The sequence below is a fragment of the Prosopis cineraria genome, unplaced genomic scaffold, assembly GCF_029017545.1.
Source record: "Prosopis cineraria cultivar Desert tree isolate PC_DT_omini unplaced genomic scaffold, ASM2901754v1 PC7, whole genome shotgun sequence".
NCBI classification, from domain to species: Eukaryota; Viridiplantae; Streptophyta; class Magnoliopsida; order Fabales; family Fabaceae; genus Prosopis; species Prosopis cineraria.
In genome coordinates this window covers 38,456,958-38,482,519 of record NW_026555338.1, presented here as the reverse complement: position 1 = coordinate 38,482,519, position 25,562 = coordinate 38,456,958, and the positions used below count along the sequence as shown (strand labels likewise).

Here is a 25,562-nt window from a genome sequence, read left to right as displayed (position 1 = left end):
ATAGTTACGAAACTTATACTTGAAAATGAGAAAAATATTTTATCTATTTTTTGAAACATATATGAATATTTTTAAGTATGGATAATTATAAAATACAAGCCTTTCTTTTTTTTTTAAATTTTATTTTCATCCACCTAACCATTAGTTGACCATTGAGTCATGAATGTTAGATTAAAATACCCCTGTTTAGATATAAATATTATCCAAAAATTATTTAAATTACCAAAAAATAATTTATTATTATTTAAATGTATTTATTTTGTAAATTTTTAAAAATTAAATATATAAATTGGCCAAAAAAGATATTAAAAGACCTAGTGTATGGACTCAATAAAGAGAAAGATAAAATAAAATAATTTTTAATAATTTAAGGTAATTAAATTAATTTAAATAAACCTAAAAGCTAAAGGTGTTAAGGGTCATGCTCGACTATAAATTTTTTATATGTTCAGATATTTTAAACATGATATGAATTGAGGTTCTAAGCTTAATAGAGAGAATGTAATATTTTAATAAACTTGATTTTTAAAAAAATTAAAGAAGTGTGGTTTAAAAAAGTGGTGTCTAGGACCTACCATTAAAAATTTAAGTGGGGTATATATTTATAAATTTTAAAAATTTCAAGGTGTAAAAAATAATACTCCATTCGTTCAAAAATGTAAAGCATTTTTAATCAAATTTTACCTCCCAATAAAATAATTTTTTACTTTTAAACTAATCCTATATTTTAATATTTACCCCTATTGAATATTATAAAATAAATATAAAGTTATTAATCAATAGGAGCACTTTAAAAAAAAAGGCAATGATTTATACCGTGAAAGACTAAAAATAGCTTTATATTTTTTAATATTTAATTTCTCAAAAAATGTCTTACATTTTTGAACGAAAGAAGTAAGATTTTTTATTTTGAGAAATTATGTAGGATATTGTATTAAAAATTGATTGTGAATCTAAGATTTTTAGTAAAATAATAGGTGTTAGATATAAAAAAAATTATATACTCCCCCATTCAAAAATATAAGGAGTTTATTTAGGGATTAAATATTAAAAGATATAAAACATTTTTTAATTTTTTAAAGTTAATCATTATTTTTTTTTCAAAAATGCCCCTATTTATCTTTTTCTAACTATTAAATAAGTTACTTTATATTTATTTTAAGGTAAAACGCTCAATTAAATAAGGATAAATATAAAAAAATAAAATTTATTTAAAGATAAGTAACTGCTTTTTTGAAGATGAAATTCAATTAAAAATACCTTATATTTTTTAATGAAGAAAATATCTATATCTATATAAAAATAATTTTTTTATTTTGTATTATCATTTTATTCCCAAAAACTAAACTATTCCTGCGCATCGCATGGGACATAAATCTAATTTTAATAAAAGTCTATTCCCAAAAACTAAACTATTCCTGCGCATCGCATGGACATAAATCTAATTTTAATAAAAGTCTCAGACAAAGTTTCTTATAAATAAGAAACATACTGAAATAAAGGAACGAAGGGAGTATTATGAAATAAAATACCAGGGAACTACACCGCGTTTAATATCCAGTGAATATACCGACCCGGCTAAGCCTGCTTTTATCAAAAATAATTGCGGAACCTGTTGAGAGTTGAGACCGAATGGCGTTCGCATGCCCCGTTACTGAGAAAAGAGCGATCTTTGGTTCTTTTCAATCGTTACAAATAATTGAAGTATTCAAGGGCGTACTTGACATCCTAACATATTTGTGGATATTCGTCTCTACAAATCAATGCAGAAGCACCTGATTTCATTCAGTATTCCAAATAATCACACCCATAATGGTTGCCGTATTGTTCTCAGCAAAATGCCGCGCTTCCACCGCGACCTTCACGTAGTACCTTATCAAATACGCTGTCCCGTGGCTTTCCAAAACATCAACGTTTCATGAGAGGAACGGGCGGGAAAAAATGCATGTGGGTTGTTGGGCTGGATGCCCCAACGTTACTGCAAGTTTTTATTTTTTAAAATATGCATAAAAACAAACGGACAACCAGCTAGCTCAACACCAGGCGCCTTGCAAGACGTTCCGCATCTACAGTCAAGATACTAGGATCACTTGAGATAGAACAGCGAGCTGTGAATACAATGTACATGGGACAACAGACATCAGATTCTCCCCGTGTGTCCTTATAAAGTTACATGCACTAACAGCAGCATTCGAGAAATCAAAATAAATTGGTACTACCTCATTTTGTGGCTTGATTACCATACTGCCATGGATTGAATTCTATTGACTTGACATCAACATCATCAGAGCTCCCTGAGCTATCTATGGCTACCCGATGTTCAGTGTATTTCCCATTATATTGGTAGATTTCCAAATCACCCCATGGGGTAGATGTCACTTCTTCAGTTAGATCGAACCATCTTGGTGTGAAGTTATGCCCTTCAGCCTCTCGAGTTCTCTTCTCGGCACGTTGCCTCTCCTCCAAACTGTCAAGGAACAAACACAACATAAATACACCAGAAAACAATAGAGTTAACAGCCTATTTGAAATTATATTTGTTTTATTGTTCTGCAAACTAAATTTTGTAAAACATGTTCTAAGGATAAAAAAAATGAAAATAAGTGTTTTTTTATTCTCTTTTATTTTCTAGAATAATAATCACAAAACATTTAAAGAATGTTTTTTTTTTATTCTCCAGAATAATATTTTATTTTTTTTTCGTTCTTGGAAAAACTTTTTAAAAAACGTTACCGAACAATTTCTTTTTCCTTTTTCTTTTTGGTTCTTGAGAATAGAAAACTGTTTCCAAAACAGGCCCAACATTTCTTCAGCCCCAGATGAAAGAAAGAAAGTGAAAGGCACCTGCTTTTTTCTGCCCCAGCTTTGGATAAATCACCCATCTCAAGTGCATATCTATCTGGCCGCAGGCGAGAGTCTGATGCCAACAACTTGCGAGGGGCAGTGTTGAAGCTGTTTACTTTGTGTGCAAAATAGGTATACTGGAATGTATCGTTCTGTGGAACATCAGCAACATGCCAAACCTGTAGAATATGCAGAAGAAATGTCGATGTAAACGATAAGTAACTTTGCAATATTTCTTACTTAACAGTTAAAGCAAGAGAGTAGAACTCAAAAAAGCAAAAAATTCTTGTATTAAAAAAGTTTTCACAGAAAAAATATAAGTATTGGTATTTTGCACATGCAAAGGACAGCAATGCATTACACTCCATGATACTTATCCTGCAACAATTGCAAATTGGAAAATGGAAAATGGTTTTTTACCTCTTCTACCAGTCTCTAAATGACTCTATCCTACTAAGTGTGCCAGAACGGAACAGTCACACTGACATCAAACAGAGAATACAAAAACAGCAAGAATGGACGAAGAGAACCAACAACCCAACTATTCCTTACAGTCACTCTGAAGATTGAAAAAAAATTTACCTCTTTCAGTTCCGTATTTGGAAGAGGCTCTCCATCTAAATCACAAGGTTGATAACTCATCGACTCATTCCACTTCCCTGTCATTAATATTCTAGGCTCTTCAGCAGAATTATAAACATATCCATCCACTTCATAACGACCAGCTCTGCAACATACACAAGTTTGAGTAAGATATCATCAGAAATCGTGCAGCATATTCAGGAGTATAATAAATGTACATAACAAACAAACCATAACTACAATACTCACAGATGAACCGAATGGACAGAGATTGAGTAAAATATAAATAAATCATAGATGAATAGGAAATAAGTATACAACACTACAGTGACTCGATTCTATTTATATAGCTCAGTTAAAAAATGCACACAATGGTAAATTATTGATTGACCAAAACCACTAAGCCAGGAACCAAGAAAATTTATTGGCATTGCACTCCAACAAATCTGTTTTCATCTGACATCAAAGCCCAGCAGATACTAACAGTAAACAAGAACTCTGCATAGCAATGGTACAAACCTCATAGAAATGCATGTATTATTTTGAAAATAATGCTAAAAAATTGAAGTTACATACCTCATATAAATGCATGTATTATTTTGAAAAATAATGCTACAAAATTTAAGTTACATACCCAAACCATCCACATGGTTGAAAGTATAGCACAACTTTGTCTCCAGTTGTTAGATTTGTCATTATCATTTCTCCAGGTGAATCGACCCAAGTCCGGCCAAATATTAGGTTGTTGACCTTTGTAGGAGGTGGAACCAAATCTAAAACTACACCATCCCTCTTGAGTGTCACACGGGTTCTGCAGGCCATGATAAACAAAGGCAACAACATATATATATATATATATATATTGGGTTAAGAGAATATAATTACTTCCCAGCTAGAAAGTGACATAAAAACAATAATAAAGATAACAAGAATTCTGCTGAGAACAAAAAAAGGGCAAATTAATACAAAACTTGTAACTTAATCAGAATAGTATACAGATTGAGTATGATAAAAACCATTTATCAAGTCTCTTAGTGAAACTGAAAATGTTGACCTTGTAGATACAAGGCTAGATTTCATAAGGCATTATATTTAGATTGCAACCGACATGCCAATAAACCAAGAATAGACATCACCCTGCCTATTCAAGTTAAAAGAAATTAGCCTTTATGGATGGGAAGCAAATCTTTCAGCCAGATAGTGGCATGCCAATGTGGCGATTGAGAAACACAACGATATAAGTGATCACAAGGATACAATGAAAAAGCAGAGGCAATTTTAAACCAAAAAAAGAGCAAAACATACATAATACCTTCCAACGGGGTAAACATCAACAGAGTTTCCCAGAAACTTAGTTTTTAACTTTGAAGTCACGTCATATGTAAAATGCTCATTCTCTGCATGCCCAGCACTCATAGGCGGATGGTGGCTCACCTGAATTTACCAAATCAAAAAAAAAAAAAAGTCTAGATCCAATAATGGGGCCACGTGGACAGAAGTTCAATGACCACTATATAGACCTTACAGGCAATATTCATATATGATATAAAATCTATAAGTCGCCCTATTCATAAGCCCTAAACATCGTGATTCACCTCATACCTTGTGCAAAGCACAGGACCCATATTCTAGTTCAGAAGAAATAAAGCATGAAAGGAGACAAGAAATTCTACCAAATCCTCACATGAATAACTTGGGGAACAAGTATTGTAAAATGGAAGATTTTCATCGGAATCACATAATAAAAGTACCTGTTCTGCAAGAAATGTAATTCCACCATGGTTAACCATTTCATAAGTCTCTCCTAGAATGGGATTAAAAGGCTTCCAGGTTCGTTGATATGCAAAGTACACAGATACAGCCCATGATGCTGTGACAATTACATAGATTGTAACAGCAAATCAAATACAAGAAAATAAAGGAGTAAGAATCATAAATCAGAAGATAAAGGGATAAGCATCGTGAATAATTCAATGAAATACAAGAATGATAACTACCACACCAAGGCTTAGCCACAAATTTGCCCATCTGCAAACCTAAGACAACTATTCAGTTCAATCGAATGAAAGGATTAAAGAAAGAGTTAAGGTGCATTTTTACCTCTAAAGTATTTTCCGAGGAGCACCCAACACCCTAACATTTTTGTTGGAACAATTTTTCCCTTAAAATTACTAAAACAGAACATTTTTGCCCTTTCCATCAAATTTCCAACATTGATCTCAAACGTTGACCATTAAAAATTTGCCGGCAAGGGGAAAATTACTCCATTTTAATAATTTTTACAGGAAAAATTGCTCCAAAAAAACATTAGGGTGCTAGGTGCTCCTCGAAAAATACTTCAGGAGCAAAAATGTACCTTTAACCTTAAAGAAAAAATAAAAAGATTCAGATGAGGAGAAAATTGAACTCACAGGCGTACACCAATCGCATGTAAGGATCCTCACATTCATCTGCCCTATCCAACAAGTTGGAGTACTCCATCAACTAGTTCAACCAATTCAAAGCTCAATCAATTGAACGTGGAACACAGCATTTAAAATGGAAAAAAAAAATTGAAAGCTACACAAACCTCTGCCATCTTCTGAAGCATAGTCATGGGCTCAAAAATAATAACAGGAAGAGTCACCATTGATGTTACATCTGACCCTATATATTTGTGCATCATCTTCCAATAACTCTCTCTTTCCTTCACACAATAAGGGGTAATATTGTTCAGACCGACATTTTGTATGTATAAGCCTATAAGGTGTGCGACCAAGACAAAAAGTAAAATACAATAATAGCAAATGCAGCATTCTCATGCTCACCTGTTCAACCAAATTTAAAAACAAAAAAAAAAAAAAGATGACTGAATATCTTGAGGGATGATGAAGAGTGAACTAAAAATAAATGACACATCGAATGTTCAAAGGTTCAAAACAGGGAGTTGGAAATAACACAACAATTAAAATGAAAACTAAGAAAAAAAAATTTCCAAGATATCCACAAACAGTTGAGCGAATTAAGCACCTCCTTTTTCCATCTTCCTCTCTGAGCTTCCTCCTCCGCATCATCTTTACCTCCTTCAGGATTTATAACTTCAACCCCTTCATATCCTAACAGCCTAGAATCAAAGGAAAAACACATACATAAGCAGATCGGCCCATAACAATCTTGTCCAAATCAAAAGATTTCATGCTGAGGAAACTGGCAAGGGCCACAGCAAGATATAAACACTACAATGAAAATGGATGACAGCAAAATATTGGCATAAGCCTTCCATTGGCTTTCTTGTGAATGACAGCAACTCAAAATTTCTATTTAGGTAAAGAATGGCTATTACTTTTCAAGTTCAAACATTTCTTTGTCATTTCCATAGTGAACACAATGTCATAGGGCGACCGCAGGAAGGATTTAAATTTTAACATAGGATGTTCATAAGCCATTTACATGTGCATGAGTCAGTTTACGATTATCAGAGCAAATAAAGAAAAACACCAAGCATAGCGACTCGTGAAGCAAAAAACATTGAAGACCAACAAATATATATATATATATATATATTTCTGTTTGATAAGTTAGAGTTGATCAGGAACTATGATTCAGGAAACACAAACCTGGAGATGGCGCATCAAGACGCATAAAAAAACCTTCATTTGCAGTCATTTCAATCATTTTATAACCACCCACCTCGTCGGAGATATTTTTAATCATTAAACATGTCATGTTCTTGTTTAAAAAAAAAATTACTTACACGGCAGTATCAACTTGCCTTTTGTGGTGACTAAAACTGAATGATACATTTCGATTTTAATCTACTTGAAGCTTCAATATGATCCGTGACAGTTTCACTTAGAAACGCAACAGAGGAAGAAAAACCGCCTAAAGATACACGTAGGTCACCCCATATCCCGCTCCAAGTACTAATTATGAGCCCAATATCAGCTCATATCCAACATCTTCTACTCAAATTCCAAATCTTTTCAACATCACACGACTAACAGGTGATATCAACGGAACTTCAAGCAAAGAATACTTATGGAATTACGTATAACCATTCTAAGTTTTTATCGCAAAAAGAAGAGATGAAGTACCCATTGACAGATCGGTGCATAGCGTTGCTGAAAATGGAGAGGCTAGAACTCATTGAAGCGAAAAAGCCCTTGTTTTCATTCTTCTTGGGGCTACCCATCTCGCTACAAACCCTAATTCAAGGATCAAGGGAACTACAGACAATCAAAACCGATATCAAAAGGCAATGGTTCCTCGACGCTGCCCGAGAGAAGCAAATTAAACAGTAGAAGGAGGGAGACAGTGAAGCCTTGACGAAGATCGATAGAAATATATGAAAGTGAATCAATAAGAGTGTGGCATGATCTATGATTTCAGAGAATTGCGCGGATGAAAGATGGCGGTTTTCGGGTTTTGCTTCGTTTCGAGTCCCCTCTCGCTTTCGGCCGAGTGTTTAATTTAACTTCAAGGGTCAACGGAATGCACGCTTCTCTTGTGGCGCGTGGACGAGCATGGGCGTATGACAACGGAGCTCTGCCGCTGGGCTTGACTTTCCTATTCCATCCCAGTCTCGCTAGCTCAAATTGGACTTTTCTCTTTGCTCATTGCCGTAGCAGCCCATGGCTCGCTCCACTGTGGCTGAGTCCTACGAGATCATAGGGGCACTTGGATCGCAGGTGTTTCCTTCAACTTACGCCAATGCAAATCTTTGGAAGCTGGATCTTGGGCTCGCCTGAGAGGCTTGCAACTTGCTTGGAACATGGGCTTCAAGAAAGTCAATCCAGAAACTGATTGCAAAGTTTTAATTGATGCTTTTGAATCTGACCCTGATGATCTCTCACCACACAGCCTGGTGATTCCTGAAATTTCAAAACTGTTAAAGAACAATTGAGAAGTCAAGACTACTCGCATTTCAAAACTTCGAAACAATGTGGCTGATAGACTTGCAAAGGCGGCGCCGAATGTCTCTTCCTCCTTTTATGATAGCGTTACTTCTTTTCTGAAGGATCTAGTCCTTTAAGATTGTATGGGATTGCCAAGGAGGCGCTGAACGTCTCTTTCCCCTATTCAGTTTATTAATGCATTGGTTAATGCATTGGATTGTCAAATTTAAATTTTAAATAAATATATTAAAAATATTTTTAATATGATGAAAGTAAACCAAGCTTCTAGGTCAACAAGCTAACTTATTTTAAGCAAGGCATGAAATCTTTATTAAATAGATAAGATAAGATAAAAACTTTTGATTAAACTTATTTAGATAAATAAGTCTAGCCTGTTTTTTATAAGGCCTGACTTATAAGTTTTACGGGCCAACATATTTACATGTATATTATTATATAATATATTATGTGTATATGATATGTAATATATGATATTTAATTTAAACGTTTGGATATAATCAACTTCACCTCCTTTCTTCAACCCCTACTCGTTCTTCTTCCTTGCCCATGTTCTTTCTTATTATCCTTTGTATGATGAATTTATGATATGCTGACTCCACCATTTCTAGTTTTTTGTTTGTATTTTCAATTAAATTGGACTTATGTGGATAGTGATTTCAATGTTATTGTATTTGATAGGCCATCAATCACTTATTATATGTTTTAGTTGGCAAGCTAGTTGTACATATATAAGCTTTAATAATTCTAAAACTTATGTGAGATTTTTAAAGCTTATTGTTATGTAAGCTTTTTAAGTAGACTTTTAAATATATTTTCGAGTTAAATCAAGTTTTATGTGGGTTCAAATTTAAACCATGAAAAAAGCCTTACTCATACATATTCATCCAAAATTTAATTTGGTCTAGCTTATTTTTGAGATACCCATGTGAAGTGACTGTTAGCAATAACTATTCTATATGGCAAGAGTTCATAATTAGCTTAAGTAGGAGGTGGTAACACCTTTGAGTTTTCCAAAGTACCAAGCAATTGAATTTAAAAAAAGTAATAAAAAAGGTATTTATAATAGTTAGGTCTTGACAAAATTTTTTTAAAAAATGAATTTTAATATAAATATAAATTTCAATTACAAATTAAAAGTTACCCTTCAAATTTACATATTTTATTTATAATTGAAACTATTTTTACTATTATATAAATTACTATATGCAATTTATTTTTTTAAAAAATATAAATTGCCGACCAAACTGACATGTATTTTATTGGAACTTAACTTTTATTCTCAAAAAAAAAAAAAAGTGATGCAATTCTCCTTTGCAACAGTTTCAATTGTACAAATTGCGTTGTGCCTTTTTTTTTCTTTTTTTTTTTTTTTTTGACGTTTCAGTGTTGTGGATGAAGGTGTACAATGAGTGGGATGTGGGACGTGAAAATCAGAATGGAAATCGGAATAGGATCCTTTCATGGCCACTCTCTCAGTGTTTCTCATTATCTTCAAATCATGTGCATTAAAATAATCAGTTGATCTATAATCACTACATTATAAAGATTTTAAAAAGAAAAAAAAACATCAAAGTCCCCCCAAAAAATTAATGATATTTACTCAATCCGTTAAAAATGTAAGATTTTTTTAACTGAATCTCACATTTCAATGAAGTAGTTATCTACTTTCAAATTAACCTCATCTTTCTATATTTACCTATATTAAACACTTTATAATAAATATAAAATTATTATCAATAAAGGTACTTTTAAAAAAAGGACAATTATTATACTTTAAAAAATTAAAAATATCTTATATTTTTTAACATTCAACTTTTTAAAAAATACATTACATTTTTAAATGGATAGAGTATATTTTTGACAAAAATTCCTAAAAAATGGGTGTAAAAATTGATTCAGTTAGCTACAAATAGAAATCTTAATTATAAATTGAGAGCTATATTTAAAATTTAAATACGTTATTTTTAATTACAACATTTGAATTTGCAATTATTTAAATAAATATTTTCAACTTATTTGCGAAAGAAAAAATTACCAACAGTCTAACTGACATTAATTCCTTTTTTTTAGGATTTTATTATCATTCATTGTGTTGACATATTTTTCTAAAGGTAACTCTCAATTTACAATTAAGATTTATGTGCAACTGTCTATCAACTTTTACAAAAAACAATTTTTCTATTTCATAGTTTGGTATCCTAAAAAATTTGAAAGTATTATCGCACTCCATCTAAATCAATATGAACTCCTGTTTTGTAAGATCATTATTATCAATAATGGTTTCACATGTATCTCAAAGATGCCTTGATCATATTTATTTAATATGATGATATATTTTATGATTTAAACTTGAAACTTTAGAATAAATCGATTCAATTTTCTTAATTAGTTGAAGCAAGCACCCCTTAATATATTTTTTTATAGAAAATTTTACCATGATAAAATTATCATTAAATTTTTCGCACTTTACTGTCATTGTTTTAAAATCATTGTGACATGAACGGATTATTTGAGTGCATTGAGTTTGAAGATTCAGAGAGCTGCTGAGAAAGGCGAGGACGGGGGGATCCGGACTGTGGAAATTCAACGCACCTTTAAATTGAGGGTCACAGCATTGGGTTGATGTTCCTGCAGGATGGTTTGCCTTGCACGGGGGTTACGTGTAATTTTGTCTATCCCTTGCTCAGGCTCGTGGACATAATCAATTCTAATCTGGGTTCAGGATCATGATTCACTGCTAAGATGAAGTGTAGTGGGTGGCCCTAACCCCGAGTTTGTTCAATTACTTTATCTGACACAAAGAGGAGCGGGCAAGAAAAGAATGAGAATGTTAACGTTAACTGCTCGGGTTTTCCTTGCAAGCCACTCCTCATTTTTGATACTTGCCTGAGGCCATTTTGAAGTTTAACATGTCAATTTATCTTCAGTTTTCACGTTTTGCAAGATGTACTTTACAAATTCAACTATTTTCTACATTAGAATTGACACTCTATTATAATTGCGGCAAAAATTATTGTAATAAATGTGCGTGTCAAAATCCATATAAAATATACAATTTATTTCTACATTTGATATTCACAAACTATAAATTAAATAATATAATTTGCCAGCTTTTTCTTTTTCTTTTTTGCGCTAAGCTACATATCAAATCAAATATATTGGATCCAGAGAAGGCTAATATTCTTAGATTTGCCTTGTTCCGGTTTTTCAGAATAAGTCTTCCAAATCGCTAAATGTTGACTTGTCTGTGTAGATTGTCTAGACCCTGGATTCTAAACTAGACGGGAAGGTGTCATGAATTTGAAACTTTCTCAGATGTCGTACGTTATCTCTAAGTATTTCCCTATTTTCGAATATAAGGTTTTAGAGTTCAAGTATATAGATTAAGAAATACAGCTAATATATTTAAATAGTGACTGTAATATGTTAAAAATTAGACTTATATATAGGTCAAAAGTCAAAGTAAGTTAAAAATTGACCTATATTTAGCATCATGTCATGTATATCATGGGAGTAATTTGTAACAGCAACCATTCTATGAAAAATGTTTGCATAGATTGATACATCATATTATTCATAATCTATTCAATAATAATATGTCATGTTAACACCAATTAAATCATATAAAATTTTGTGTATTATTATTTTTAATGATTTTATTTTTAAAATTTCTCTTCTTTTTTTATTTTATTATCATCAATGATAAAATAAATTTATATTTACATCTATTTGATATTATATATTTTTATTGGATAAACATGACATAACATGTTGTATCAGGTATGTACAAAAATTTCTTACCATTTTAGAATGTGTATCATTTGCTAACGCCTAATGGCTTTGTTGCCTGTATTAGAAATATAGAATACAAGTCAAGGGAAAGAAAGCCATTAATTAAGTCAAATTTTTTTTTTGCCAAACTAATTACATCAAGAATTGGCCAAAGAAAAGAGACTTAAATAAAAGAGAAAATTAATTTTTTTAATCCTTTAAATTTTTAACTCATTTGATATACAATCTATCAATCATGATTGATTGTAATTTAATTCCTCAATTATAATTTATTGTAACTTAATTCTTTAACTTTTTATTCACTTATAATTTAATCCTTAATCTTTAATTTTTTTTTAAAATATTCTTATCAAATAAGAGGAATAAAAAGTAATCATATGTTGCTTTAAAATTTCATTCTCTTATTCTTTGATGTGAGATCTAAGTTAATATAATAAAAATTAATAAAAATTGAGGAACTAAGTTATAAATGAATTAAAAGATAAAAAATTGAGTCATAAATAAATTAAAAATTAAAAAATTAAACTATAAATAAATTAAAAATTGAGAGATTAAATCACAATAAATTAAAATTAAAAAACTGAATTATATAAATAAGTTAAAAGATAAAGTATTAAAAAAATAATTTTTTTAAATAAAAAGCAGAAGAGGTTAAAAAAAAAAAGATCGAAAGAATTGGCCAAAAAGATGTTATTAAAACCGCCTTCAGAGTTGGTAAACAATTCCACTCTCAAGCCAGCTATGAGCGACATTGCCCGTCTAAAAATCGAGCACTGACCCTTCCTTTTGCTCATCTGTCCCTGTTATTCTGTTCAAGTTTTTCTCCGTTTGTTAGGAACCAGCGCACTTATTTGAATTTGGGAGCTGAAACCTTCCTATTTCTGATCCCATTGCTGGGTACCCGAAGCGCCATTTTTCATACCATACTGAGAATTTTGTGTTGAAGTCAAATCTTCATTCTTGTTATCAAACGGAGGATGACAGGTCGGGACCCATCTTCTGCCTGTGTCGAGGTTAAAGTTAATCCACAGCGGGGGGGCAACATAATCCGTCCGGGTGGTGCACCCACTCCCCCGCCAGCGTCGCGAAGGGTCTCTCCATTGCCGGTTGATCCTATTAGGCGGGACTCCAGGCTGTTCAAGAGGTGGTTGCCATGGCTGGTGCCATGCTTTGTGACCGCCAACATCACTATATTCATTCTCACTATGTACGTAAACAATTGTCCCAAGCATTATGTGGGCGATTCTTGCTTTCCTAGCTTTCTGGGCAGATTCTCGTTTCAGCCCCTTAAAGAGAATCCTCTCTTTGGCCCTTCTTCATCAACGTGAGTTTTGTTTCTCCCTTAGCTTGCATTTGATTTTCTGAAGAAAAATTACATTGCCCACGGATGAGGGTTATTATCAGGGGTCAATAACATAATCTGAAGTTCTCCAACTTCGCGGTAATTTGGATCATTTATCAGGGGTCAATAAGGTGTAGTATCTGCAGAACAAATGCTATCATATAGTTTCTCCAGCTGTTTCCACCATTAAGTTATATCTGCTTTGCTTTAGTTTTCAGTTTTCACATTACCTAGTATTTGTGGGCAATGGCGGTGACCCTAGGCCAGGGGTGCAATATTTTTTGGGCTTCAGCTAAACATATTTAAAAATTTTTGGAACTCAAATATTTTTAAAATAAAACTGAGGGGTGCAAAATATTTGAGTCAAGGTTCAAAATAGTGAAGCATATAATCCCTTCTTGTAATTTTGTCCGAGTTTAGGGGATGCATTGGCCCTCCTGAATTATACCTAGCGCCGCCCATATTTGTGGGATGGTTTGGTCTTCTTATGTTACAAATTCCCATTATTTTCTTCTGGTTAAGACCGATTTTTCAAAATATATGCTTGTCTAAAAATTCATAATTTATCTCAGTTTTTATGTCAATCATTTTAAAATATGCATAGTAAATTGGATTTGCAGCTTTGTAGTCATTTTTTGTTGGACTTGTTTAATATCCTACCGAAATCTATGTACTACTCAGACTAGAAAAGATGGGTGCTCTAGAAGTGGACAAAGTGGTTCGTAGACACCAAGCCTGGCGCCTGATATCTTGTATGTGGTTGCATGCTGGCATTATCCATGTGCTTGCCAACATGTTGAGTCTTCTCTTTATCGGAATCCGGCTTGAGCAAGAATTTGGGTTTGGTATGATTTTGGTACTCTGCCATCTATATTCCATGCGTGAATTTTATCTATGGCAATTATTTAAGTGTCAATTTCTATTTGTTACAATAATGCTTTGTAAGAGCACAACAAATATGTATGATTAGAGCTAACAAATAAATAAAAATTTTGCTTCACAATTTCAGATTGTAATTCACAGTTTTTCTTTTGTAGTTCGAATTGGATTGCTGTATTTAATATCTGGTTTTGGGGGAAGTTTGTTGTCTGCTTTATTCATACAATCAGGCATCTCGGTTGGTGCTTCGGGTGCATTATTTGGCTTATTGGGAGGCATGCTATCAGAGCTTTTAACAAATTGGACAATTTATGCTAATAAGGTGAACGAAGATGTGTGAAATTTTATGGTAATTACTGATAAATAATCTGCTTTGTCAACGTGCCACAGTAATTTATAGTATTTTGGTCCTTCCCTTTTCTGTTGTGCAGTGTGCTGCATTGTCGACTCTTATTGTCATCATTATAATCAATTTAGCTGTTGGAGTACTTCCCCATGTAGATAATTTTGCTCATATTGGAGGGTTTATCTCTGGTTTTCTTCTTGGATTCGTCTTTTTGGTTCGCCCCCAGTTTAAATGGGTTAGCCAATCTCGTTCTGCATATGCTGCGCCTCTTGTGATTTCTAAAAACAAACCTTATCAGTACGTGCTGTGGGTAATCGCTTTCATGCTACTGGCTGCCGGGTAATTTCTCACTCTTTTCCTTTTCTTAACTCATTGGGACTCACTAATGCTTGTTTTTCAAACTGTAATGGTATGACATTGAAGAAATTTGAATGGGACAAGTTGTTTAATAGTTGCCATGTGGGATTCTGCTCATGAGTACTTTTGTTCTTTTAAAGGTTTTCTTTCTATTTTAGTAATGATTCCTTGTCCTTATTCTCTTGTTATGTATTTCCTTCCCCTGCTTGTGTGCTGTGCGTCCTCTTTACTCAATCCAAAAGAAAAATGCAGTCATGCTTCGTTTGGATGGAGAGAGAATTTGAGAGGAAAGGAAACTAGGTGAGAAAATAGGTGGGAAAACAAGTTCCCCCTGTTTGGATGAAGTAAGAAAAGTGGGAGGAAGGAAAAGTAGGGGAGAAAATGAGGTGTAGGACCCACCACATTTTCTCCCCAAATTTTCTCTCCACACATGGAGAGATATTGAGAAGAAAAATTAATTCCACTCTTTACCCTCATGTCGGTTTGCTTTTATTTGTTCTCTCTACCTTCACCATCACCTTCAATCCTTCTTCACAAAGGACAATTATCTTCGACACTCTCCCCCTCTTGCATTTGCATCTTCCACCTTGTTCCTCATCTCATCTTCTCAATTCTCTGTGTCTCATTGACGTTGTTGAATGTCCTGGACTTACTGACATTTGTATCCCATTCTGCTCTGTAAAGCACTATACATACATGCCCCTCTTCGTTAGTTGCTGTCATCAGCATCTAATTTCTATACATATATATTTATTAAATGGCGAGGCAAACTGCAAATACTAATAATGTTGAAAGGAGTAAAAATAGCCTTTCAAACATACTTCTGGACAAAAATAGGTGTAATGTTATGGTGATCATAAAATACGAATTATTAAAGTAAAAAAATATTTTTACCAATAGCTAATTTGATTTTAAATTGTTTTGATGATGTTAATTTTAATATAATTTTTGTCTTCAATTTATTTTGAGGAACATATTACATGAAACATGACATATTTTGATATGAGGGTATTATAGTCATTGTGTTGCTGCTCTTTTTTTTTTTTTCCTCCTTGTTTCTTTTGTTCATCCAAATATGAGCAGTGATAACATTTTCTTTCCAGTTTTCTCTTCTCTATATTTTTTTCCTCTCAACTTTTCTTCTCATTCAAATAAAGGGTTAATTTCATTGCTGGAGATTGCTTATACACATGTTCCTCTGTAGCAAGATTAATGATTCATGTTGAAATGCATATAAATCTGGAAATTAGGGCTTGTAAGACTAAATATCTTATACCATGTCAAACATATAGTGTTTCAATGCCTCACGTCATCATATCAAGACTCACAAATCTGAAAGTTGAATAATTTTGACAGATTGATAACTGGGCTGGTTCTGCTCCTTCGAGGGGTTAATCTGAATAACTACTGTTCATGGTGTCATTTTTTAAGTTGCGTCCCCACGTCAAAATGGAGCTGCAAATCTCAACAAGTTTACTGTGAGGTTAGTGATGTTGCTGCTGTTTTCTCGTGTACGTTCCATTGATGCAACTCCCTGGAGCTTTAAGCTCTAATGATAGACTAGTGGGGAGTTTAACTGAGTGCAAATAAAATAGATTTTAAAGTTTACTTGTCTCCTTCTCGGAGAAAAAAATGAGAAAAGATAAGCATGCTCTTCCCCTTTGATTATTAGTTCGGTCTTGCTCCCAAGAAAATTGAGTTACTTAAAACATTATTTACAAGTATGGGCCTGAAAATCTAGTTTGGTGGTCTGAGTATAATGTTCCATAGCCAAATCGATAGATGATTTGATGAGGTCCTACTTCAAATGTTTGAGGGGACTGTTATGCAGACACCCCAAATCCTTTTCGTTTACTTATCGCAATAATGAATAATCTTTTCTGCTGTCATGATGCAGTCAACCCAAATGGGAAAGCAACTTAACATGACATGCTTGAGCAATGGAAGAAGTCACATTTATCCGCTGTCCAGCAGTAGTCCTTCCCAGGTTCAACAGCTTTGTTCTCAACTTTGCAATTGATAGATACACACATTCAGGAGGTTAATCATATTTCCTGACACACCAAGTCATTCATCTAGCAAACGATTTCTTCTTGCTTGGGCAGAGATCTTATTCCTGTTTTAGCAACGGTGATTGTTATTATCACTATCACGAGTGTATTCTTGTTGACACCGTTGCTTCTTGGCTATGATTTGTATGTGCAAGTATTCCTTTGTACCAGGAAGGTGCACGGTGAGAGTTGTATTAGGTTATAATGGAAAAAAGAACTTTTGGAGATGTGAATTGCTGTCAAAAGGATTGCTCAGAGCAAGGTGCATTGCTTCAGATTCTTTGTTGAGGATCTTGTACAGTTCTTTGTGTAAAGCTATGGCTAATAATCTAATATCGATGTTTTGTTTTGGGATTCCCTCCTTTTTTCGAGAAAATGTATGGCGCCGAAGAGGGAGGTGGGGCAAGGGGGAAAGCGTTTCATTTCTTTGTTTGTTTTTTTTTTTTTTTTTTGGGTCCAATCAGAACTCTGAACTCCTAATCAGTCAAAGGAAAACAGATACAAGCAAAAGGAAATACAAAGAAACAGCTCTCATCATCCATTATCTCCTGCTAAAAATGGTTTATGATCAAAGATACAAACGTTATCAGCTAAGGAATGGCCAAAGTTGGCTAAGCCGTCAGCAGTATGGTTAAGCTTCCTAAGCTTGAAATTAATAGTTACATTCCAATCCCAATTCAACATGTTAATAGTCCCCCGGATAACGTCCTCAAAAGCGTTTCATTTCTGTCACTGGAGTTGACAAGAGGACCTGCTCTGGCAAGAGAAAGCAGGGCTTTCAACATCTTAATTATAGGCGATTTTCAGAAGCTGGAAAAATGAGTTGACATACAAAATCAAATTCAGGTTTGAACCTCCGAAATGTAACTATGAGGCGCATGAGACGCAGACTAGCTAGTTTACGTCTTAGTAGTCCACGGTCAGGGGGAAGCCGAGAGTGTCATCTAGCAGTTTGAGATTCAGGAGAGCAATTGCTTGAATATATGTTCCAATTTATTACTTATTACAGCTACAAGGTAGCCCAGCCCTCAAGATTTTGATTGGAAGGATGATTTGGGAATTATAGTGGGAAAAAGAAGCTTAGTGTTCCGCTCATCACAGCCACCAACTGTTAGTAGTAGCATGATGATCGCTATCCTGACTTTCAATCTCATTTAGGATGGTTTGCATTTCTTCGAACAATCTTTCGGTTCTTCAAGTTCTTTTCACCTCCTCATTGTTTAATGTTGTGTTTGGATCAGAAATATTTGGGTTTGGTCAAATTCATTATTTAAATAGATAAAACTTTGATCAAATCCATTAATTTTTTAAAATTTCACATATTTATTCTAATTTAGTCATTCACTGCTCAAGTTTTTATAGCTCCACATTTTATGCTAATTGACTAAAAGATTTTAAATACATAAATGACTAAATTTTCAAATTTTAATCAATGAAGTGGGTTGTCTACCCTACTTCCTTTTCACACCATTCTTTTCACACCATTCTTTTCTCTTTCCATGCAATAAAACCTGAATCGTATAACTTAGCTATCTCTGACTTTATGCAGTTAGCCTTACCTCATTTACATTTCAATTCTTGAGAGAGGGAGAGGGAGAGTGAAGTACTTTGATGATGCAAGGGAAGTGCCTTCTGATATCTTCACGAGAAAGTAAAGTGATTTTCTATCTGATCTGAGCGTATGGGGGCAATCAAGGATGCACTTATCCCATAGTTCCTGGGCCATGAGTGGGCAGAGCGAGCACATGTTATGTAATCCTTCTTGATTCATTTATAAATTATATGTTAAAAGTTGATTTGATTTTATTTATATATTATGCTGTGATTTTTTAGATAATATTTAATAAGTATTTTTAAAATTAATCTTTATGAGAGAGAAAAAGTAACATGACATTATGTTTTAAATTTATTATATAGGGGTAATTTGAAATTCTACACACTTTTATTCTTTATATTTTTTTTATTGATATTAATGAGATTAATAAAAATGATTTATAAAAAAAATGGGAAGAGAGTATTTGTCAAGAGCTGGCTGAATTGATAGAATCTGTGAGGATGCCCACAAGTTCTTAATCTCTTCAGACTTGAGCACTCCCAATTATCAGATTTCTGTTTTGCTGGAGAGCTTCAGTTATTTACCTATGCTATTCAACAACCCTTTTCTGCCCCTATAAACCTAATCTTAACCCTGCAATTAATAATGTTTGTCGATAGTTGACTCAATGCTTTCTCCTTCGCATATACTAAATTCTATCCACTCCGCGCTGCCATATCACCTTCCATTTCTTAATTTTGTTTCATCAGATTCTATGGCCCCATGTTGCCTTTTGTAAGAGGACGTTAATTCGGTTGTTGCAGTTGGTGGTACCTCATCATATGCTTCGGGCTAGATGTCCAAGAACAACGCTACAAGGAATGAAATTTCTTACCTTTCCCCTCACCCCAAAAGGAGAAACGAAAGAAAAGGAAAAGAGAAAGTGATGCTGCCGCTATCGCATTACAAAACAAGAAATGTTTCGAGACATGTGGCAGCGTTGAGGGTAAAGTTAAAAAAAATCCCCTTCCCCTCAAGGTTGAATTATGAAGATAAAGCTTTGTCGGTAAGTTGGGATGCAAAATGCCGATGAAATAGGATCCATGATATAGCATAACGGTCCAAAGAAGAAAGAATGCTGCATGCCTCTACATCCTCCAAATTTCCAAATGCAGCATTTCAATTTTCAGCACTTGATGCTTCATTTTTTTTGGTACCGCTGAAGGGATCTGCAAAATCTTACTGACACTATTTTTCGCAATAATAATGGTTGAGTCGGAATTCCCCTGGTCACATGGAATTACAAGCACATTCCGGCTCTCATTCCTTCAATAGTTAAATTTTACCGCATATGACAATGCATGTCTGAGCTAGCAAGGCTTGTGCTGGGAACTCAGCAAACCAATATATTAACTCCGGGCAAAATTATTAGGTGGACATCAGTTGGGTAGATTAACCCAATAGATGACTGAGATTTCAGATGGCGTCGCTCTGATCTTTAAGTAGAAAAGTGCACGTGGAACTAATAGTTCACGCGTGAATGAACATGTTATTCAGCCTCGCCAACTTTGGAGTGCTCAATCTTCCTGGCGGTAGCGGTAAGCCCGGGCAAGACTGATCTTTTCATTCAAAAAATAGACAAGGAAAATGAGGACGACTCGAGTAATGTGTGACATCTATTCAACGACAAAACCCCATTTAGAAATTATCTGAACGAATCCCCGAGACATCGCCAAATGTTATGTCTGGGATAGTTTCGCATTGTATATTTGATTTTCATGATCCACACTTACAATTACAAGCTGTTGTTACTGTATCATGGCATGCATTCTAATTCCTTTTCTTTTCCCTCCTTTTTTGTTTTGATTCAAGAGTAATGAGTATCATTTTGCTTGACAAGCTTGTCCTAACTAATTAATGTCGACAAATTAAGTGATTTTTTTTTAAATGAGAAAGGCTATAATAAAAACCGTGCAAAAGATAACCATAAAATTATGTCAATGCTCAAAAAGTTATTTGCATTTTAGAGATGATTCATCTAAAATTTTAATATCTAAACTATCATTGAGGGTTTGATGTGTAAGTCAATCTGTGCAATTATTGACTTTTTTATAAATATAATTAAAAATAATCAAGTTTTTCATAATAAAATCTCAAATCTTTGTGATAGTCTTAGAGAGAGAGAGAGAGAGAGTGAGAGTGATTTGCATCTCCATTGTCTTTTCCTCAACTCTTTCCCAGTCCTCCAGTTATTCCTAAATGAAGGACTCTGTTCCATAAAACCAGCATCTAAGTTAGGCTTGTATCTGGTGACGACTCAACTATGGGATAGGAGTTTTTAGTAGGCTTTTCTAATGTCCTTTTTAATGTTCAAACTTTTCAATCTTGTTTTCCAATTTTTTTTTTAATCATTGGCTTCAACATTAATCAAAAGACATTTCTGTTTTTCCTCTGGTGGTATGTGAGCTGTCTTTCTATTCCTGTATCCTGAAGAGGTTTTGTCAGTCTCGATCCGTTCGGGCCACATGCACTCAAGTTGTGACAAACAGGATCGTTCACGGCTTGATTTATTGAATTTTTATATTGAAGGAAAAACAGATGGACACAAGACCACGGAAAAGGATGGGATTGGATAATATATAGTGGGGCAGGTGATCCGGTGGAAGTTGGCAAAGGATATTGATGCTCACATGCCATTGCTTTGTGTTTATGCTGGCCATCACTTGTCACCCAGACTGTTTTTGGTGGCAAGGCATGTGAGGGATATACATGGTCTCACGCCCTCACGACGCAAGGGCAACGGCTTCCGATTTCAACCATCTTGAAATGATTGAAAGTGGTGGGGATAAAGAATAAGAAAAATGAAGAGCAAGGAAAGTGAGGGGTTTTTTTTTTTAAAAAACATAAAGCCACAGTAAAAACTGTGTGAAAAAACCAAAATCAAATCATATTTAAAGCCATCAGATTTTTACAATCAGTTGACATACTATCAAATAAGATAATGATAATTTTTATTAAAAATTTTGTAGGTTAAAAGATCAATACATTGATTCACTTCTCCAAAAACATAATTGGTGGTGAGAGACAAAAACAGGAAAGTAGGAGGCCACAAGGCGCTCATTGCTGACAAGCTCACCTCTCTATCTACTTCCTCATGACAATTTCTTTCCTCAATACCTACCCCTCACTCCTTCCCTCGACTCATGTTCTTCCTCTACTACGTGTAACCCCCAACTACATTTCAGTTCCATTCAGTGCCTGTAAGACCCCGTCCCTAACAAAATTATGGCAATTTAAATCTTCCCTTACAAACTTTATTATCAATGACTCTTTTATTTTATTTCACTACGCATGGGTTCTACTCTGCACTGTTCCCTGCGGTTTCCTATCCAGTGTCATATTCTTTGCTCAACATACACACCCATTTAGCACCATTTTGTGATCATGTCACTCACACGGGTGAGATAGGGGACCAGCACGGCCTTGACTTTTTCTAACTTTTTAATTTTTTTTAATAAAATATAAGAATTATATATTTTTGTTCCCTCAAAGTTGGCCAGAGATATTATGTGTAATTCTCATTTCAATTCCGTGATAATCTTTTATGCATGTATAGTCCAATTATTTCAATAACTTTAAGATATAGTTGGCTTAGAATTTACTTATTTTTAATAAGATAATGTTATAGTTGCTCTTAAAGCGTTAATATCATTTAATTTTATTTTCATTTTATATTCCATAAAAGAAATTATAAGAATTATTACTAACAAATTTTGTTAAGTATTGCAACAAAAATTTCAATACATGTTAAATTTTACTTCCTCCGTTTAAAAATATAAAGTATTTTTTTAGAAGTTAAATATTAAAAAATGTACAATATTTTTAGTTATTCGATGTATAATCATTGCCTTTTTTAAAATATCTTTATTGATAATAAATTTATATTTATTATAGGGTATTTAATAGGGCTAAATATAAAAAGATTGGATTAGTTTAAAAGTAGCTAATTACTTTATTGAGAATGAAATTCAGTTAAACGGAGAGAGTATATACTTAATATCTATCATAAACTTACTTATCTAAAAGTTAAAAAGTTATGATTAATATATATTTTTCTTAAAAAATACTTTTTTGTAATAACCATAATATTGAAATTTTATTATATGAATGCTTTGTACTGTGATATATTTAAATCTTATTAACATAAGAATTTATAACAATTGAACATCATTACTATGTTTATATATTTATTTACTACAATCATCAATTAAAAGAATTAAACAGTAACTTCAATAGATAAGTAATAAAGTTTTTTTAGATTGAGCAAAACTTTAAATTCTAATTATGCAATTAAATTACTCAATGTTCATGAGAAAAACAAAATATTTGCTAATTTAATAATAATTTATATTGAAAATAAATTCTTACAAAATTTTATTTTAGACATGATAATTAATTATTCTCATATTATAAAAAACTGATGAACAAAAATTTAAAAATAAAAATATATACTTATTTTTGTTATAGATATATGTAAAATAAAATGTAAATATATGCTTTAAAATATTTATATTATATTAATAATATACATATATAAATTTAATTATTATTATTATATATATTTTTCCATCTCAATTTTTCCATTAAATTTTTTTTGGCTAAGTCTTAGTCACTCGTTTGAAATTTAACGTTACTCTATAAAACCAACTTTATTGTTTTTGACTTAATCAAAATATATTCTACACCTCAGTAAAAATATATTAAAAACAATATAGTAAAAATTGATATTCATTCATTCACGCTCCAATATAGTAAAAATATAGAAGAGTGTGTCTTAAAAACATTCAACTTGTATCCATCCCAATTAATTTGATATTGTCTCGATTATATTGAGATGGGTCTTGTCCCAACTCAAAAACAATCGAGACAGTATAAGAAAGGAGTTTGAAATGAAATAGAATATGAGATTACCATCAAGATGTCTCGTCCCGAGTATTGTATATATTATTTTAATTTTAAAAATATACATTAAATATATTAATTTTATTAATATAATTTATAGTTGTATTTATTATATCAATTATAATTTTAATAGTTAAATTCTTATATAAAATTAAAATTTTTTATATTGATAATTTTAATGACATAGATTAAATATTTATTTATTCAATAACTTTTATGTATATCATATTTTTTGTTTTATTTTTGGAAGAATAAGTAGCTTAACACGTCCCAACTAAAGTAGAAGATAATGATTTGGTGTTGCGTTTGACCTGTATGTTGTCACTGCTCTTATAACCTAAAAATCACTTATAATTGCTATCACAATATATAGCTGTAATTAATATAATTCAATAATTAATGTTAAATTATTATAATTTATGTATTTGTATTATTTTAATTTTAAACTTAATAAATTATATAATTTAAAATTTTAATAAATATCATTATACAGATCTTTCTCCGACATTGGCCAATTTATCAAGATGATAGGATATTTTGATTCTATTTTAATTTTTAAGAGAGTGAGATGACTTTTAAAATGAGATATAAAATAAAAATTCATTCTTAATTTTTTTTGTTAAGATGAGACACAAGATAAGGATATCCTCTGAACGCTGTTAGTGCGCCCCACAATGTCAAGGGATTCTTTCTTTCTTTCTTTTCTGGTTAAAAAAAAAAAAAAAACAGTGTAAAGTGATTCCAAGTTTTAAAACAAAGTTGGTTCGGTAAAATGGGGGGCTGGGTGAAAAAGAGAATGGGGCGCGAGTAAAGTGAGGAACATAGGATTCGGTTTTGGAGATGAGCGCCGTGCTCAGCATCAAAACACTGCGTTTTGCAGTGTTTTTTTTTTCTTTTTTTAAACCACAAAATTATTATAATAACAATAAATAAATATTATAAAATTATTAATTTAATATTTTATAAATAAATAAATTTAATTTTTTAAAATTTGATTTGAATTGTTCATATATAAATTTTGATCCAAATAGCTTAAAATTGCAGTAAAGAAAAAATAGAACTTTAACTAAATATAGTTTATAAAATATTTTTTATTTTATTAATTTTGCATTGTTATTCATTTATGAGAGATATTATCATTTAAAGCATGGCCAAATATTAAATAAAAGTACTTCTTTTTAACAAGAATTTTAATATTATTTTATTACGTTGTCAGAAACTATATCATTTTATTTGACTCAATTTCTATTTTAAACTTTTTATATCATTTTTTTGTAATTTTTTAGTAAAGTATCAAATTGTTTAGACCAAAATTTTTATTTAAATCATTCATATCAAATTTTAACAAGTTAAATTTATTTATTTATTAAATATTAAAATAATAATTTTATTATTTAAAAAAGTAAAAAAAAAATGCTGCAAAACGCAGTGTTTTGGTACTGAGCACCACGGCGCTTATCTCACTGAATCGGAGAAACATATTAGGTTTCAACTTTCAAGAAGTTTCTTCGAGTTTGAAGGCCATGGCTGTTTGTTGGGCGCGTGGGGCTCGAGGGGGGTTAGGCCAACGGGGCCCCCTTAAAGCAAACAACCCCAGGAGCGTCCTCTGAGGCCCGATATTTACGGCTGCGGGGGCCCACCCCACCTCCGCCATTTACAGTCGCAATCCGTAACTGGAACCTCTTTTTTTTTTTTTAGAAAAAAAAGAAGAAAAAGAAGAAAAATCGTTTCAATATCCTTCTCCACTTTTTTGTTTTTGTTTTTTATAACAAAAGCTTTAGGGTAATTGATTTTCAGGAACCCTTACAGTTGAGTTGAAGACATGCCTTCATTCTAAAATGCTGAGTTATTTACATATCATCAGATAAGGTAAGACATTGACAGCAACTTGGAATCACAGTTTTATAAACTATACTCATAAAATGCCCATTAGGGAGACCAAATTATAACTCTTTTATTTAAAATAAAAAATAAATCA

At 32.5% G+C, this 25,562-nt stretch overlaps 2 protein-coding genes across 2 annotated transcripts; one reads left to right on the top strand and one right to left on the bottom strand.

The window, feature by feature from the left end:
• Window positions 1-1,497: 1,497 nt before the first annotated feature.
• On the bottom strand, window positions 1,498-7,878 carry LOC129316020 (oxysterol-binding protein-related protein 3C). Its single transcript, XM_054960249.1, has 11 exons — window positions 7,500-7,878; window positions 6,436-6,529; window positions 5,996-6,112; window positions 5,838-5,910; window positions 5,178-5,296; window positions 4,739-4,860; window positions 4,061-4,237; window positions 3,427-3,571; window positions 2,845-3,023; window positions 2,220-2,467; window positions 1,498-2,108 (listed from the first exon to the last, which is right to left on the bottom strand). The coding sequence occupies exons 1-10, from the start codon at window positions 7,595-7,597 to the stop codon at window positions 2,221-2,223; spliced, it is 1,371 nt and encodes a 456-aa protein (XP_054816224.1). The 5' UTR covers window positions 7,598-7,878; the 3' UTR covers window positions 1,498-2,108; window position 2,220.
• A 4,956-nt stretch (window positions 7,879-12,834) lies between these two features.
• On the top strand, window positions 12,835-17,445 carry LOC129315337 (RHOMBOID-like protein 1). Its single transcript, XM_054958968.1, has 6 exons — window positions 12,835-13,437; window positions 14,137-14,300; window positions 14,493-14,656; window positions 14,766-15,019; window positions 16,394-16,520; window positions 16,935-17,445. The coding sequence occupies exons 1-6, from the start codon at window positions 13,091-13,093 to the stop codon at window positions 17,055-17,057; spliced, it is 1,179 nt and encodes a 392-aa protein (XP_054814943.1). The 5' UTR covers window positions 12,835-13,090; the 3' UTR covers window positions 17,058-17,445.
• The last annotated feature ends 8,117 nt before the right edge of the window (window positions 17,446-25,562 follow it).